Source organism: Mauremys mutica, chromosome 5 (genome assembly GCF_020497125.1).
Source record: "Mauremys mutica isolate MM-2020 ecotype Southern chromosome 5, ASM2049712v1, whole genome shotgun sequence".
Taxonomy (NCBI): Eukaryota; Metazoa; Chordata; order Testudines; family Geoemydidae; genus Mauremys; species Mauremys mutica.
This window is the reverse complement of record NC_059076.1, coordinates 122,857,727-122,875,399: the sequence shown is the minus strand read 5'-3', so window position 1 is coordinate 122,875,399 and position 17,673 is coordinate 122,857,727. Positions and strand designations below refer to the sequence as shown.

Here is a 17,673-nt window from a genome sequence, read left to right as displayed (position 1 = left end):
CTAAGGAGTGCATTATAAGCACTTGATTGTCTCTACCTGAGCATCAGAGAGCAGGTAGCAAAATATATGCTCCTCCACCACACAACCCTAGAGAGGTGAAGGGGAGGAGAAGGTGATAACCAAAATCCAATTACAGCTTCCTCATTCTCTGCTCCGACACAGGTTGGAGAATATTCTAGAAGTTGCTCTAACTTGCACCAACTGACAATGGTCTCCAAAGGCAGCAAGCTACCAAGATAGCCAGAATGCTCCACCCACTCTTCCCTATGCCCGTCACATCCTTCTGTACCAGGAGTTTTGGGATGATACATATAAGAGTTGACTACACCAGGTCTCTTGCCTGTTTGGGATTCCCTTATACCTATGGAATCCCCAGCTGGAGACTTGTAGTTGGTTTGTGCTGCCTGAGCAGAGAAGCAGAGAATTTGTCCCTAAACCTTGACTGTTGCCCTGGGATTTTTGAAATAATATATTTGACCTTCAAAGTGAAAAGGTTATTGCTGTAGAATATGATTTATGCATGTTGGTTAGGGTAATGTGGTGCAACTATACCATGGAAAAAGAGAGGACTTGAATTAATCTGGTACCTTTCAGAAGAAATAATTCACACCTTCATCCCACATGAAATAATAATTATAATTAATTAATAATAAAAAGTCCTACCTGGAAAGCCAGAATTCCTGGCAGTGACTGATTATCTGGGCTGGCAACTGATGAATTTATTCTTTGAATTTCCTGGCCTGTTTTCAACCAAATCCTTCATGTTGTTTAAACATTTTTTATTATAAAATTTGTCTAGGTAAATAAAAATAATTAAAAAAAACCCATAGTCTTTGGAAGCTTTAAAAATTTGTAATCCTTTCATAGGAATCAGAACTTTGCTCATTCTTATTTCCACGATCATTGGAATTTTTAAAAAATTTTAAAATTTGAGAGTTTTATCTTTGCAACTAGATAACTTTTCCACAGTATTAATTATTTGGTTGTAAAGGTAATTTTTAACTCTTTTTTTTTTATGTCAGCCACTGTAATTTTGGGGCATCCACTATTTTCTGGATAGAGGTTGTTTTTTCTTTTAAATTCAGCATTTTAAAGAATATTTTACTGTGAAAAAAACAAATGCTCATTAAAAGAAAATGTAGGCATAATATTATTAAAAATATATCTACATTAATACTTTTCATCGACTATTATTTGTTATACATAAGTAAATGTTAGTTAAGAAAGACATTATCAGATACCTGTATTTAATTTTAGTTTATATTTCAAGCCTAGGTAGGTTGCTGTACAGTATATGAAATTCTATATTTTTTTAAAAACCAAGTAAATGGAAATCCAATAACCCTTTTAAATCGTTAGTTCTCTAGCTGTAGTCCGTAGACTGCCACTAGTCTGTGGAGAGCTGTTTTTGTTCTTGCGCTGGCATGTTATTTGATTACCAGTTGCAGAGGAACTGGCGTACATAATAATGAGAAGGCAAAAAGACAATCAACCAGACTCTCTCTCTTAAGATACAGTCCACTTTAGGAGAGTTTGAGAATCCATGCTTTAGACAATATGTTTGCAAGAGTGCTGCAGCTAATATTTATCTGTGTTTTGATGGTAGTTAATTGGAAAATCAAAGTCAGGAAGGTCCTTAAATGAAGAATCTGGAGAGGAAGATGCTGAGAAGAAAAAAAAGGGGACATTTTTCTCCTGGTCAAGAAGTAAGAGTGTGGGGAGATCGCAGAAAAAAAAGGAAAATGATGACTACCAAAATGGTGAGTTTCCAAGTCCTGCTTTGTTGCAAGATTGCTTCAGCAATAGACAGAATTGCTCCCACTGTTAACACTCAGCAAGGAATCTACACCTTATTACTACACATGACCTGGAGCAGATTTTTAATGATCTGCTGAGCTCTAACAGAGGGAAATGGTCTTGTCCTGCACCACAATAGCCAGGAACAGTCATGGAAATAGGTGGAGGTCTGTAGACAAAAGTTTGGGGAATGAGAAATTGGTAGCATTCTGGACCAATGGGATTTCCCACAGCTGTTTAAACACGTCTTCATGAGGGAGTCAAACAGCTATATATGGAAATAAAGCCATAGGTGTGGCTATGCCCAAGTTCATTGAATCAGAGTGCTTTGTTGTAGAAACCTAGTTTACAGATAGGGAAATTACTTCTCCCTACAAAAAAAACAAAACAAAAAAATCCCTGAAGGAGGCATAGAGGAACAATTTAGGGAGGGAGAATGAATTCCACAGGCACAGAATGTTACTAAAACACAATCTAATTGGCAGAGACTGGGTTGTGTAGCCTGTTCATTCAACTGCTAGTCAGTCAGTAGCTTTTCTTGAGAAAATGGTAGATTTTATAGGAGGCAACACTAAACTATTTTTAGATAAATGAGTTCTGGGCTAATTGCACTGTGTTTGAAGTAATTTCTATTAGTGAGAATATTTGCATCTGTGTAGTTCACTGAAATGAAAGAGCACTACATTTTGGCAGCCGCAGAGGCTTGCACAAAGCAATTAACAGGCAAACAGTTTTTAAAAATTGCAAAAACAAAACTACAAATTCTGAAATCCACTGCAGCAGTCAGCTACTCTAAGGCATTGTGTTTACTGCTGTCTCTTCTTCCCCACCATCTGCTTACCATGGTTCTTGAAAAAGCCTTGTGAGCTGTACAGCTGATGTCAGGGGGGCCATGTATGTGAATGAGGGCTGCAGAATCAGATACTAAGGTTATAGACCTAAACTTTAAGAAGTGACAAGGGATTGAGTTCTCAATTTTTGGGTGTCCAACTTGAGACACCTTAAAAGAGCCTGATTTTCAGGGATTTGGTACTCACCTGGAAGGTATTGTAAATTGGTAGTCACTTTTTAAAATGTAAGCAATCACCTCCAGGAACAGGAATGTTGTCTTTTCATCTGCTTGCAAAAAGCCATGAACACCTGTAGTGTTATATAAGCAATAAATAATTACATTTAAAAGATGTTTAAATGTTCAGCATGTGAAGATAGTACAAGGATTTGGAATTTTTCTTTCCCAAATCAGAAAATGAATATTCTCGTCAGATTACATGAAGTTTTGTAGCACCTTTAATGAATAGTAAAACCAAACATTTTTACTTATCACTCTACTTTTCCCACTCTCAGATTTTATGCATACCAATGGACTATTTTGCAGACGTGAATCACAAGGCTCCATGTCATCAGCTGCAAGTCTTGAACTGGTAAGCTCCTTAGAATCAAATTGTATGCGAGGAATGGAAAAGAAATGGGAGTGATTGTTACCTAGGAAATCAATAATAGCCAAATTTTTCTGCAATAGTATAAATAAACAAAATGTCTATATGTCTTTGTATGTAAATTTCATGTTATTTTTAGACTGAACTTTAAAAAAAATTATAGCTATACTCATTTTGTGAAATAATAAGGGTCTGGTTGTTTAAACAGATTGTCAGATGAATAGTTAAATATTTTTAAAGAACACTATTATAGTGCTGTTTATGATCCTAAACTATCATGCTTATAATGTAAAGATAAATATCTCTTTTATGCATTTCATATACCTGTTTTTTTTAAATTGTCCTGCCCTCTCCAAGCTATCCTGTCTATCCTTTCTCCTAGCTACCCCAACTCTCCTGTTCTTTTGGACATTATAATAAAAGTTTGCACTTTTATAGGGTCTTTCAATCCAAGGACACTAAAGCTCTTTACAAACTGACCCATCTTGCCTCCCAGCTACTGCAGCTCTTAAGCTCTGCTATGAGCAATTGCCTATTGAATAGCTCTTTGGGTCCTCTTCCTCTTGACTATATGTGAGTTTGAACTCATTTCCTTGATGCCCTGGCTCTTTCCAGCCCCAAAGCTGAGTATCCCTCCTCTCTCTTCTCCTAATCACTATAGCTTGACTCTGTTCCAATGTTTGAGGGATAAAAGAGTGAAGCATTCCCCAGCAGCATTTGCAACTAAAATATTGCAACACATGCTCATATGTGGAGAAACAAGAAGTGAAGACACAGTAGTTATAAACAATGTAGTTCCACCTTCACAGTCCAAGTTGAATGAAATCACAAAGTAAACAATATAAATGATTAAAAGTAAACTTAAAATTTAATATCACCCTAGATTTAAAGTAGCAAAGAATCCTGTGGCACCTTATAGACTAATAGGCGTTTTGCAGCATGAGCTTTCGTGGGTGAATACCCACTTCTTCGGATGCAAGACTTGCATCCGAAGAAGTGGGTATTCACCCACGAAAGCTCATGCTGCAAAACGTCTGTTAGTCTATAAGGTGCCACAGGATTCTTTGCTGCTTCTACAGAACCAGACTAACATGGCTACCCCTCTGATACTAGATTTAAAGTGAATTTTAACAAAGCGTATAAAAGAATATAATTTTAAAATACCCTTTTTTATCCTGACAGTATCCCTTTGACTTACAAATTTAATTCTAAGAATCATACAGATTCTTGTTGATATATGTGATGCTAGTGGGTAAACAGAGAAGTAAACGGTGCAGAGCCGTATTGGTAGCATCCATTTAAATTGAGTGTTTATTAAATACTTCAAAATAATACCTTGTAAAAACAATGTAATGGAGTTGTCCCTTTTGATACTTTGTGTGTACTAAGATGATTTTTCTGTGGCTATAATTAGGGCCTTACCAAATTCACAGCTGTGAAAAATGCATCATGAACTGTGAAACCTGGTTTTCCTTGTGAAATCTGGCTACTGTAGGAGGGTTGCGGTATTGACATCCTTTCTTCTGTGCTGCATTCAGAGCTGGGTGGCCGGAGAGCTGTGGCTTCTGGCCAGGCACCCAGCTCTGAAGGCAACACCACCAGCAGCAGCGCAGAAGCGAGAGTCGCATGGTATGGGAGAGGGTCATCACTTTTGGGGGGAGCAGTGCCAGCCTTATAGCTGGGCAACTGCCCATGGCGCCATGGTCACGGTGGGCACTGGACCTGGGGCTGGGCTGGGGCACCCCAGCTGGGAGCTCCTACCGTGCACTGGGCTCTAGCTGCTAGTCCCAGACAGGCTAGGAAGGAACAGGACTTTCTCTTCCCTTGCACAGGCCACTCCCAGGGCCAGGTTGGACCCACCTCTGGGATCTTCCCCCGGCTGCAGGAAGCTCCATCGCTGCTGCCTGGGAGCCAGCTCTGAAGGCAGCCCTGCTGCCAGCAGCAGTGCAGAAGTAAAGATGGCAATATTGTGACCCCCTACAATAGCCTTGTGACTGCCCCCACGACCTCTGTTTGGGTCAGGACCCCCACAGTTACAACACTGTGAAATTTCAGATTTAAATATCTAAAGCCATTAAATGTAAGATTTTTAAAGTCCTATGACCGTGCAATTTACCAAATTGAACAGTGAATTTGGTAGGGCAGTTCCCAGCAGTTCCTCCCCCAGGGGCTGCAGGGACATGCTGGCTGCTTCCAGGAGCGGGGTGTAGCCACGGCAGGTAGGGAGCCTGCCTTAGCCTCACTGCGCCTCTGAAGAGTTGATCAGCAGGGCCCGCAGGGCCCTGGGAGTATGCTTGGGGATGCCCAGAGGTCCGCCGACCCCAGTTTGAGAAATGCTGCTCTAGTGGAAAGTTCAGGGAAGGCAGTGTGGTACTGCCTCCTGCTTTCCCCCTGGTCTGAATTCTCCCTTCAGGGGTGGCTGCACTTAAAGTATGTTTAGATTTGTGAAGTTTGGTCTGTGGTAGTGTCTTTGTCTTAAATTGAAATAGTTCTAAAAAAATAGAAAGATTTTGAAGGAAGGGTAAACCTCAAACATGGTTAAAAGTGTGTTCCCTTGCTTAATTTGATTTGTTGGACTGTAATACTGTGTGTTTGTTCTTAACTTTCATTTTTGTTTCTGACAAGTCTGATGCCTCTCGGTTATCTGCATCTGTACCTGATAAAGAGAAATCCTCAAAATACTGCTGTATAAACCTTCCAGATGGCTCATCCTGTAAAATGGTTGTTAAATCAGGATTCTCAGTCAAAGAGATGTTATCTGGGCTCTGTGAGAAACATGGCATTAACATAGCTGCAGTAGACCTTTTTTTAGTTGGAGGAGACAAGGTACTGTATGTATACTTTTTTTAAAAAATTCAGACTTCCTATTCAATTTACTAATATGGGATTATTGATTATTTAGGGGAATACTCTACCTCTTTGTATTCAGACTTCACATGGACAATAATGGGATTTGTGTATGTTGCTCAATGGAAGAATATTAGTGAGCTCATTACTGGAATACTGTGTCCATTTCTGTTACTACATTTTAAAAAGGATATTGAAAAATTGGAAAGGGTTCAGGAGAGAGCTACAAGAAGATTTGAGGTCTGGAAAACATGCCTTAGAGGGAGGAGATTAAGAACTTCAGTCTGTTTAGTGTGTCTGAGAGAAGTTTAAGCAGTGACTTGATAACAGCCTACAATATAATCTACATGGAGAAGAAATTTTTGATAGACAGCTCTTTAATCTGACAGAAAAAGGCATAACAAGATCCAGTGATTGAAAGCTGAAGCTAGACAAATTCAGATCAGAAATAAGGTGTATTTTTTTAATAGTGAGGGTATTAAACCATTGGAACAATTTATGAAGCGAGGTGTTAGATTCTCTATCATTTGAAGTCTTTAAATCAGAACTGGATATCTTTGTAAAGAGATGCTATGGTTCAAAAATGTTATGGGCTTGATGCAGATTTTGTCTTGTGTTATGCAAGAGATCAGACTAATGATCCTAATTTACTTGTCTTCCTTGTAAAATAATCTGTTTTTTTAAATCTTTCTGCCAACATTATTTTGTCGTATTTTCTGATGTATCATTCTGTTTGTTCAGCCTCTTATGTTTAAGTGCCCAGGCCTTGTATGAGATGCTGAGAGCTCTCAATACCCATTGACTTTAATGGGAGTAGAGAATTGCTAAGCACCCCACAGATTTGGCCCCTACATCTTTTGGAACTATCCAGAGAAAAAGAGAAACTAATCATGTTGCTTGCTGTAAATTAATACAATAATAGCCATACGCACAAAGCTCAATAATTGTTCTGTCTCTCTTCCTGGGCTAATTTTAAAATTGCTTTTTTTGTTTTGCACAGCTGTTGCATATTGTTAAATGATATATAACAAGTGACATGTTCCCAATTTAACATAGTTTCTCTTCTTTTGTTCCAACCATATGCTCTATAGCCACTTGTATTGCATCAAGACAGTAGCATCTTGGATTCTCGGGATCTACGTTTAGAAAAACGTACTTTATTTCGGTAAGAGAAAAAAATTATCTTTTTGTGACATTTTCCACTCCAGCTAATTTAAATGGGCCAGAATGGATTCTGAGTTATGTCTGTGTAATAAAATAAAAGTGAGTATAACACAGAATAACATTTGATATGCTGTGTCTGTTTCCCTGTCTGTAAAATGGGAATGTCATGCTTCCTGGAGTGGCCCATGAACATGCGTGCCAACCTCAGGGCAGACTATTACAAACCACAGTACAAACCCCAAACTGGTTGTGAGTTCTATACTTAGATTTCACCAACCACATATTAAGTGTGAACTCCTCAAGCACTATAACAGCTTTAACATGGAGTCACAGACAGTCCCTTATGATATTTCAGTCTATCTTGCCACCCAGTCAGATTTGCCTTTGTGATAGATAGTCTCTTACACCAAAAACCACAACAATGTTCAGATTACTCCCAGTCCCAAAGGGCTAGTCACTTACCTCAGTTCAATTGTACCTCACACCAAAGACAACCTTTGAAGTCAATCCTGTAATAAACTGTCTAAAGATTTATGAGTTACAGTCTAAGGCCATGTCTACACGGCGCAGCTTACAGCTGTGCCACTAGAGCGTTGCCGCTGTAAGGCACACAGTGTATCCACTCTTTGTCGGCAGGAGAGAGCCGTCCTGCCAACATAATAAAACCACCCCAAACAAGGGGCAGTAGCTTTGTTGGCGGGAGATGCTCTCCCACTGACAAAGCGTTGTCCACACCGGTGCTTTTTGTCGTTAAAACTTTTGCTGGTCAGGGGTGGGTTTTTTTCAAACCCCTGACTGACAAAAGTTTTAATGACAAAAGTGCAGTGTAGACATAGCCTTAGATTCCAAAACATAATAGAAGTTGCTGTAATGTGCAAGCTCTATATGTCCTTTAGAGCTAACCCAAGCTAAACAGCTGGGGATCTCTTGCTTATGCTTAGAAGTATTGCCCTCTCCCTGAAATCCAAGTAGCACAGGGATAACAATTTCTTCTTGACAGGGATCTTTATTCCCTTTCCCCAGAGTTCAAGTGGATGGGATGAGCATTTGTGCATGTCTCCTCCGCATAGGTGTTGGGGGAGCAATCCACAAACACTTTTGTCCCCTGGTGTTCCACAATGGCTTGTCTATTGTGTTGGGGCAAGGCCAGATGGCTACAGTAAAGTAGCGAGGAACAGGTATGTTAGCCTCAGGCTAAACAAATCCCTGGTACCATGGTAACCAAATGGCAGTTGCTCCAGGTTAATCAAGACACCTGGGGCCAATTAAGATCCTTCTAGAAGGCAGTGGAGGTAGCTAGATAGATTGGGACACCTGAAGCCAATCAAGGGCTGGCTGGAACTAGTTAAAAGCCTCCCAGTTAGTCAGTGAGGTGCAGGTGTCAGGAGCTATAGGAGGGAGCCGTGCTGTTGGAGGAACGAAGCAGTACAAATCCATATCAGATGTAAGGAAGGAGGCCCTGAGGTAATGGTGAAGGAGATATTGAGTGGGGGGCTGCTGTGGGGAAGTGGCCCAGGGAATTGTACATGTCCTGTTTCCAAAAAGTCAGCTTCTCCTCACCTCCGTTGTTGGCTTATGATGAAAATGGCTCAGTAAGCTGTGACTCTTGCCTCCAGAGAGAGAAGGGCTACCTGGAGTGTCACAGTGAGCCTCTAAGGCTAGCAAAAATCCGCCAGGAAACGCAGGACCCACAGAGTCAAGGACAGAACTTTGTCACACTATGGACCAAAGGGTTGGAGAGGAGATGATACCTCTTGTGGTAAACTAGTATTTCACACTTGGTAATGCTTCTTTCCTGACTCTGGGGGTTTACAGTTTTAAAGCAAACACTTTTATAGGTACAGAGCTTACACTTAAATATTACCTTATAACATAGGATGCAGGTATTATAAATGAGATTAATGCAAGCAGCAATTTACAAGCATGTCATAAAGTCCAAAAACTAAATACATCTCTATAAATCTGATACCTATTTTAATGGTACTAACACACAGGTAAGCCAGACTGATTTCCAGTTGTGCATCTGTCAGCGTTCAGTGAGGCCTAGAAGCCTTGACATGAGCTGGCATCTGGTCTGCCATCACAGCGGATAATGATGCTTACCTTCTTTGTAAGGAGCTTTGAGATCTACTGATGGAAAGTGCTATTTACTTGTGTTACTGTACTTGTGAAATTACTTATCTAAAGTCTGGGTATATATCCATGTATACAAATTATATTTTAAAATTTGGGATCCCCTAGTTGAATTTATCCTTATCTTTAAAAAAATACATCTTTGTCTGTATGTTACCTATAGGAAGGTCATTGGTTCTTTAAGACACTGAGATCATAAATTGTATCTTAGACCCTCTTAAATCTGGGAAAAGTTTGCTCTTTGAATAATGCACAATATTCAACTTGTAATAATCTAAGAGGAATTCAAGGCAGACTGTTGCTATTTTCAGAAAACCCAAAATAGATATAGTACATGATTCCATGCTGTGTGATGGTCTAATGTAAACCAATGAGGGCAAACAAACTCAGATATCCATATGTAGGCAGCTAAACAAATGGCCTGATTTTTCTTTGAGTAGTGTCCCTATGGGTGCTCCACTGGAGGTCATGCCTTCCCCACCATCTCTGGTAGGCAACTTCCATCTTTTCCTGGAGCTGGCAAAAAGAGCGGCGGACACTTACTACATACTACTAGAGGAGGTCAAAGATGCCCAGCATCAGCTCCTTGATATCATCTATTTTTTGTCCTTCTCAAAGATTGACCTCCCAATTAATGAAGCCATTTTAGACCCAGCAAAGACTCTGTGGTGTTAACTTGCAAATGAGCAGACAAAAAATATTTCCCTGCCAAGGAATCGGAATTCCTATTTTCCCACCCACCACCCAATTACATCGTGGTGGATGCTGTCAATTCCCATGGCCAATAGCACCAGTCCAGAGCTATGCCCTATGATAGGGATAGGAAATGCCTTGATCTTTTCAGTAAAAAGGTGTATTCCTTGGCCACCTTATAGTTCCATATTGCAAGCTGTCAGGCACTCGCGTCCAAATACGATTACATAAATTACCATAAATGTAATGATTTTATTGAAAAGCTGCCAGAGGTACATCGGGAATCCTTCAAAGCCATCATCCAGGAAGGGCAATTAGTAGCAAAAACATCACTGCAATCGGCCCTCGACACCACCGACATGGCAGCTAGGGCCATCTCCACAGCAGTGGTGATACGACGGCCATCATGGCTCCACTTGTTGCGATTCCCGAAAGAGGTGCAGTCTACGGTGGAAGATCTTCCCTTTGAGGACATGAAGGTCTTTGCCAAAAAGACCAACACCTTCCTTTATGCCCTAAAGGATTCTAGGGCTACCTTTGGGTCGCTGGGTATCTATACACCAGGGCAAAAGATACTATTTAGTCCCCAGTCCCCGCACTATTTATAAAGATACTATTTATGGAGCACCCATAGGGACACAGCTTGAAGAAAAAAAAATTACTCACCTTGTGCAGTAATAATGGTTCTTCGAGATGTGTGCCCCTATGGGTGTTCCACAACCCACCCTCCTCCCTCTACTTCAGAGTTCTTGTCAATGATTCTGTAGTAGAGAGGGAACTGAGGGCGGTTAGCCCACAGGCACTGACTAGCCTCGTGGTGTAGCACAAGGAGAAACAGCACGTGTGCTGGCCCAACAGACTCTGCTACTGAAGGTCTCTGATCAGCAGCCCAGGAACACAAGCACACCAATGATGGAGCACCCATAGGGACACACATCTCAAAGAACCATTGTTATTGCACAAGTTGACTAACTTCTCCTTTTTCAGGCATGCTCAGCAGCCACAATTCCTACTGAAGTTCCTCCTTCCTCAGGCTTTCACTCTGTTTCTCACATCTTTGTTTCTTTCTCTAACCCATACTCCTTAACATGCTCTTCCTTCCATTACTGCTTTAGAAGAAACTATTCCATTAATCTTTCCCACTTCTCATCCCTACTCATCACCCTCCCCTCCTCTCCCCCAAATGACACCAGTCACACACACACTCACAGTAGTGACCGACAGGTTCTTCTCGCTGGTTAGAATGCTAAGAAAAGGACGTTGGGGTTGGAGAGCTCCCTGCAGCAGTGTAACACAGGAAACAATTCTAGCAGGCCACTAGAGGATTTGCTGAACAAGACTGTAAGATCCATTTCCGTCTCTTTTGCTAAATACCCACATTTGCAGGGAGGGGAGAGGATGGAGGGCCTCAGTGTCCATGCTGGAAAATGACTGGCTGCCGGGCAACTCCTTCTGAGCCTGGAAATGGGTGAAAATATTTTTCCTGAATCAAATACATTACCACTAACACCTTTGGTCAATATGTGTAAACTATATGGGCACAATACTGCAAATTCTTGCTCAGGCAAGTAGTCCTTATTCACCTGAGAAGTTTCATTTTAACAGTCCAGTTCAAATTCCTAGTCTAACCTATAAGGGCTTGAATGGGCTGAAGCTTGTCTTTCTTAGGCTCTGACCCAGGAAAACACTTAAGCGTGTGCTTAAAGTTAAGCATTTACGTAAGCACCTTTTCTGATCAGGAATGCTTTCCTGAATTACCATACTTCTTTGCACAGGCCTTTTCATAGTAAGAGGCATGGAATTCATTAAAAGATCCATTGCATACAAAATTTAAATCCTCATAAGTAGTGGTGGCTAAATATAGCACTAAATAGTATAATTATTTTTGATCAAGATAGATACAAGCCTTAATTTTATATGACCACCTAGATACCATTGTGATTCTGTGCTTGACTGAATTCAGTAAGGATGGTCTAGAGGTTAGAGTGCTAGACTGCAATTTACAAGACCTGGATTTAATTCCCTGCTCTACCATTGTCTCCTTGTGTGACCTTGGAATGTCACTTAGTCTCTCTGTAACTCAGTTCCCCATCTGAAATATGGAGATTGCAATATGATTCACTTCTATCAGTGTAACTTTTAAGAGGTTGACATATACTATGTCTTTAAAAAACATCAGTTTTGGCCAACATTTTAAAACTTAGTCTCTCAAACAAGAATATGTCACTTAATGTTGTACTTCATTTTCTTATCTGAGGAAATATCTCTTTTGACAGTGCTGAATTCAAATAAAAATTAATGTTATGAAAAATGCCATCAGCATTTACCTGTATTTTTTAAAAATAATGATTTTAGAACATATTCATCTGCTTTTTAGATTTATCTCCCAAAATGAAATAATACTTCATGCAAGCTACATATAAAATTTTTGAGCTAGTAGATAGCTTTAAACTATCTGAAACTACTTAAGAACATAAGAACAACCATAGTGGGTCAGACCAGTAGTCCATCTTGCCCAGTATCCTGTGTTCTGATAGTGGCCAATGCCAGGTGCTTCAGAGGAAATGATCAGAACAGGCAATCATCAAGTGATTCATCCCCTGTTGCCCATTCCCAGATTCTGGCAAACAGAGGCTAGGGACACCATCCCTGCCCATCCTGGCTAATAGCCATTGATGGACCTATCCTCCATGAATTTATCTAATTCTTTTTTGAACCCTGTTATAGTCTTGGCCTTCACAACATCCTCTGGCAAAGAGTTCCACAGGTTGACTGTGTGCTGTGTGGAAAAATACTTCCTTTTGTTTGTTTTAAACCTGCTGTCTATTAATTTCATTTGGTGACCACTAGTTCTTGTGTTATGAGAAGGAGTAAATAACACTTCCTTATTTACTTTCTCCACGCCAGCCATGATTTTATAGACCTCTATCATATCCTCCCTTAGTCATCTCTTTTCCAAGCTGAAAAGTCCCAGTCTTATTAATCGCTCTTCATATGGAAGCCGTTCCATACCCCTAATCATTTTTGTTGCCCTTTTCTGAATCTTTTCTAATTCCACTATATCTTTTTTGAGATGGGGTGACCACATTTGCATGCAGTGTTCAAGATGTGGGCGTACCATGGATTTATATAGATCTTATCTTATCTTAATGATTCCCAACGTTCTGTTCACTTTTTTGACTGCCGCTGCACATTGAGTGGATGTTTTCAGAAAATGATCCACAATGACTCCTAGATCTCTTTTTTGAGTGGTAACAGCTAATTTAGACCCCATCATTTTTTACCTCTCTTCATTCTGAAAACTGACCATTTATTCCTACCTTTTGTTTCCTATCTTTTAACCAGTTACTGATCCATAAGAGGACCTTCTCTCTTATCCAGTGGTGGGCAAACTACGGCCCGAGGGCTGTGTCCGGCCCTGCAGATGTTTTAATCCGGCCCTCAAGCTCCCGCCAGGAGCGGGGTCCGTGGCTTGCCCTGCTCTGGCGCTCTAGCTGGGGAGTGGGGTTGGGGGATTTCCCCGCTCTGCGCGGCTCCCAGAAGCAGTGGCATGTCCAATGTTTAACATGGAGAAAAGACTGGAGGCTCTGTGTAGCTACACTAGGAGTCACCACAGATATATGTGGGCTCCTGGCTTTTCCTCACTTTCTGTCTGCTGAAACAGCAATGATTCTACTGCGTTGAAGGTGCTCTGCACTTGCAGAAGAGTGGGGAGGATTTTTGTTTATTAATGGAATTACACTATATCCAAACTCACTTTATTTGGTTCCTAGATTAGATTAGAAACTTTTTCACTTTTGGTTTATTTGAATAGTTAACATATTGCAACATTTGATATGTTTCAGGCTGGATCTTGTTCCAATCAATAGATCAGTTGGTTTGAAGGCTAAACCCACTAAGCCAGTAACAGAAGTTCTACGGCCTGTGGTTGCAAAATATGGCTTAAATCTTAATGAACTTGTGGCAAAACTAGTAAGTATCTTTTGTTGTAAAACAGGGGTGGGCGAACTATGGCCCGAGGGCCGCATCCGGCCCTCCAGACATTTTAATCCAGCCCTCGAGCTCCTGCGCGGCTCCCAGAAGCAGCAGCATGTCCCCCACCCGGCTCCTACGTGTAGGGGCAGTCAGGGGGCTCCACACATTGTCCACACCCCAAGCGTGGCTCCCGCAGTTCCTATTGCCTAGGAACCGCAGCCAATGGGAGTTGCAGGGGAGAGGCGCCTGCAGACGGGGAAGCGCGCAGAGCTGCCTGGCCATGCCTCTGCGTAGGAGCTGGAGTGGGGACATGTCACTGCTTCTGGGAGCTGCTTGAGGTAAGCGCCACCCAGAGCCTGCATCCCTGACCCCCTCCCACACCCCAACCCCCTGCCTTATGAACCCCGATCCCCCTCCTGCCCTCCGAACCCCTCAGTCCCAGCCCAGAGCACCCTCCTGTACTCCCAATCCCAGAGCCCTCACCACCTCCCGCATCCCAACCCCCAATTTTGTGAGCATTCATGGTCTGCGATTCAATTTCCGTATCCAGATGTAGCCCTTGGGCCAAAAAGTTTGCTCACCCCAGTGTAAAATCTGTAGTATTGCTTGTCTGGAAAAGAATATAGAGTATTCTAAGAAATTTAGTATAGGCTCATCTTTATGAATGAAAATGTATTCTATAACTGCCTGTGTTTTGGGATGAGGATATGCAGTAGTCATAGTCTTCATTCTTCAGATAGTTTGACTATGGCTTTGTCTGAGCCTGCTTTGTCTTTGCCTTCTGAGCCCCCCATTCCTGCTCCCTTTTCAGAGGCTTCATTTCAGACCAAAACATCCCAACTGAGGAAGGCTGAACAAAAGGCCTGGTCTACACTGGGGGCGGGATCGATCTAAGATACGCAACTTCAGCTACAAGAATAGTGTAGCTGACGTCGACGTATCTTAGATCAACTTACCTCCCGTCCTCACAGCGTGGGATCGACGGCCGTGATTCCCCCGTCGACTCCACTTCCACCTCTTGCCCTGGTGGAGTTTTGGAGTCGACAAGAGCGCATTCAGGGATCAATTTATCATGTCTAGATGAGACGCGATAAATCGATCCCCGATAGATTGATCACTACCTGCCGATCCGGCGTAGTGTGGACGTCCCCTTAGCCTCCTCCATAGTCCATTCTTTCCATTCCTCTGTCAGCCAGAGGGTGTCATTTGAGAGCAATTAAAACTGTTGCCTCTGGAAAGCACAGAAATCAGCTCCAGACTGTTGACAGCATATAGGTCTACCATTGGTTTGTCAGACTGGCCAGTCCATAATATGTTGCAGACAAATGACTCGTGTCCATTATGATCAAAGCAATTATGGACAGTATTGGTCTGAAAATTATAGGGAAGATAGCAGAGGATTCTTGGGGTTACACTGAAGTATAACTGTACTAGCTAGTGTTCTGTTTTAAATACCAAGTTGTAAATTCAAGTTGTTTTGAAAACCATTGTTTTTCTCTATTATACACAAACTGTGATCTAACTTCAGAATGGTGAGCAGGAACCACTAGATCTTGGTGTCCCAATATCTAATCTGGATGGTCAACGAGTTGTATTATATGAAAAAGAGCCAACAAAGGGAAGAGGTAAGATATTCTGAAAGTTTTTATGAAGTGCTTAACGAGCCTCATCAAGCCTGACTTTACATTCATAGAAAAAATAAATTTACGTGAGGTAAATGGTGTTAGGATGAAGGATTTGACGTATAGGATAGAATGGGAAAACTATTTATAGGAATTAAAGTTAAAGGTGTGACTTTTCATCTATTAAATTGGCCGGTATTTGACTATCACGATGTGCTCTTGTAGCAAAGTTTGTAACTCTTAAAAAATATTTTTTCTCCCTAGTACCCTACAAGCTCTTAGTTCATTAGAGAATGAAGTTCTATATTTTACCACAGGACAGGTACAGCTTAGGGTATCAGCTACAACTGTTGGAGAGATGGATTGTGTAAGGTGAGAAGATACTGCAGTCTCCATCTCTATGCAATCTTTGGGCTCCGCAGAGACTGGCAAAAAGAGTGCCAGTTGTGATTTTTGAGGTGGTGGATCTCTGTGAAATAGAAGCTGAACTAAGACTTACTTCACTTCAAATTGGCCAGAGAACAGCAGTTAGATAATTATTTTTTGTCACTACTGACCTTCGCTGTATTCAGACCAGGGGCCTGGAGATTAAAGGTTCCATGTGCCATTAGTATCCCCCTTTATAGGTAAAAAACATGATTTAGATTAGATTAAATTAAATGTTTAGAATGGTGGATCTTGTAGGGGAAATTAGTAAAATAAAGAGAGCTGTATTTGGCAGGGCGGGTGGAGGGGGAGTCAGATTTTATCACTTTGTTGGGGACCAGAGTCACAGACCACAAAATTTAATTTACCTTAAAACTTTTATAATCCTATTGGTAGTGTTATATAGGAACTAGGCACAAATGAGCCACTTCTTTCTACACGACCAGGTTATTTTGGGCATTAAACATGTGTAAATCATCAGAGAATCACCCCAGTAGAAAGATGATCCTAGAGCAGCATAGAATCAACATAGGCATTCTTATGCCACATATGCTTCCTGATACACTGGGGAAAAGATGCATGATTAGAGAGAGAGTGCTCTGTTAGGATGAATTTACACCAAGCAGATTCTGAGCTGTTTTTTGCCCTTTGTGTCTGTTGCAGGCAGATACAAATTAAAGCAGCCCTGAGCTTACTTTAACAGTGTATGGAGAGAAAATGGAGATACCCAAAGGGCAGTTGATGCACAAAGCAGATCTGAGAGGTTTTGGGGTTTCTTAATAGATTTTTCTGCATCTGGTGTTTTTTAAAAAAGACTGCGTTTTCATCTAAACTGAACCCTGTGACTGCAGATCTAGTGAAATTATGCCATCACAAAAGTCAAGAAAATTTAAAGCTTAGCAACGGAGAGGGAGAGAGATTTTTGCTCACTCATTGCTTTTCATTTATTTTGTTACCAGCTATTGTACTCAATGACGTATGAATATTGTGGAGAAAGGATGCCTTCCCTTTAGCTTTTTGACCCCTGCTGCATCTTTTCAGTAAAGGTGTAAAAACTCATAACACACAAGCTTTGAAAGCACCAGAAAATCCAGGGAAGCCTAGGTTGTTTTCTGATTGATTTAACTTAAAAATATTGGGGATGTGAAGTTTGATCTTCCCTGGTTTTGCTAGAGCTTCGTCCAGGGGGCCTCATGGCAGGGTATTTTATGTGTCATTGTGTTTTAAATGTTAATATTATGCTGAAGTGATATGTTTATAATTATAGAAGACATTTTTATGTTTAGTGTTCACAGACAGACAAAAAGGCGCCCCAGTAAAACAAAGTACAGTTGTAACTTCCACTTCCAGAAATCAAGCATCTACAGTAAGTTTTTTTTAAATGATTTCTGCCACTCAGAATACCTTCTATTTTCTTCTCTCATCATAAAGTAGAAGCTTCAGGTATCTATGCTAAAAACAGTGTCCAGCTTACCTAATTGAATTGGCTGCAGCTATAAATCATCCTATTCTTTCTGTCAGACTTCATCTGTGAGGGTTTAATCCTGCTTTTTCACCAGTGTGTGACCATGAATTGAGTA

General features: G+C 41.0%; 1 protein-coding gene across 4 annotated transcripts in view; it reads left to right on the top strand.

Moving 5' to 3' along the window:
- RGS12 (regulator of G protein signaling 12) overlaps positions 1 to 17,673 on the top strand; it is a 161,758-nt gene that overhangs the window by 129,978 nt on the left and 14,107 nt on the right. For all 4 annotated transcript variants that reach the window (XM_045017507.1, XM_045017508.1, XM_045017510.1 and 1 more), the window contains 7 exons: positions 1,607 to 1,760; positions 3,142 to 3,218; positions 5,859 to 6,059; positions 7,172 to 7,245; positions 13,916 to 14,042; positions 15,574 to 15,670; positions 17,380 to 17,459. In XM_045017507.1, coding sequence (XP_044873442.1) covers positions 1,607 to 1,760; positions 3,142 to 3,218; positions 5,859 to 6,059; positions 7,172 to 7,245; positions 13,916 to 14,042; positions 15,574 to 15,670; positions 17,380 to 17,459 — 810 coding nt within the window. The remainder of the gene's footprint in view (positions 1 to 1,606; positions 1,761 to 3,141; positions 3,219 to 5,858; positions 6,060 to 7,171; positions 7,246 to 13,915; positions 14,043 to 15,573; positions 15,671 to 17,379; positions 17,460 to 17,673) is intronic.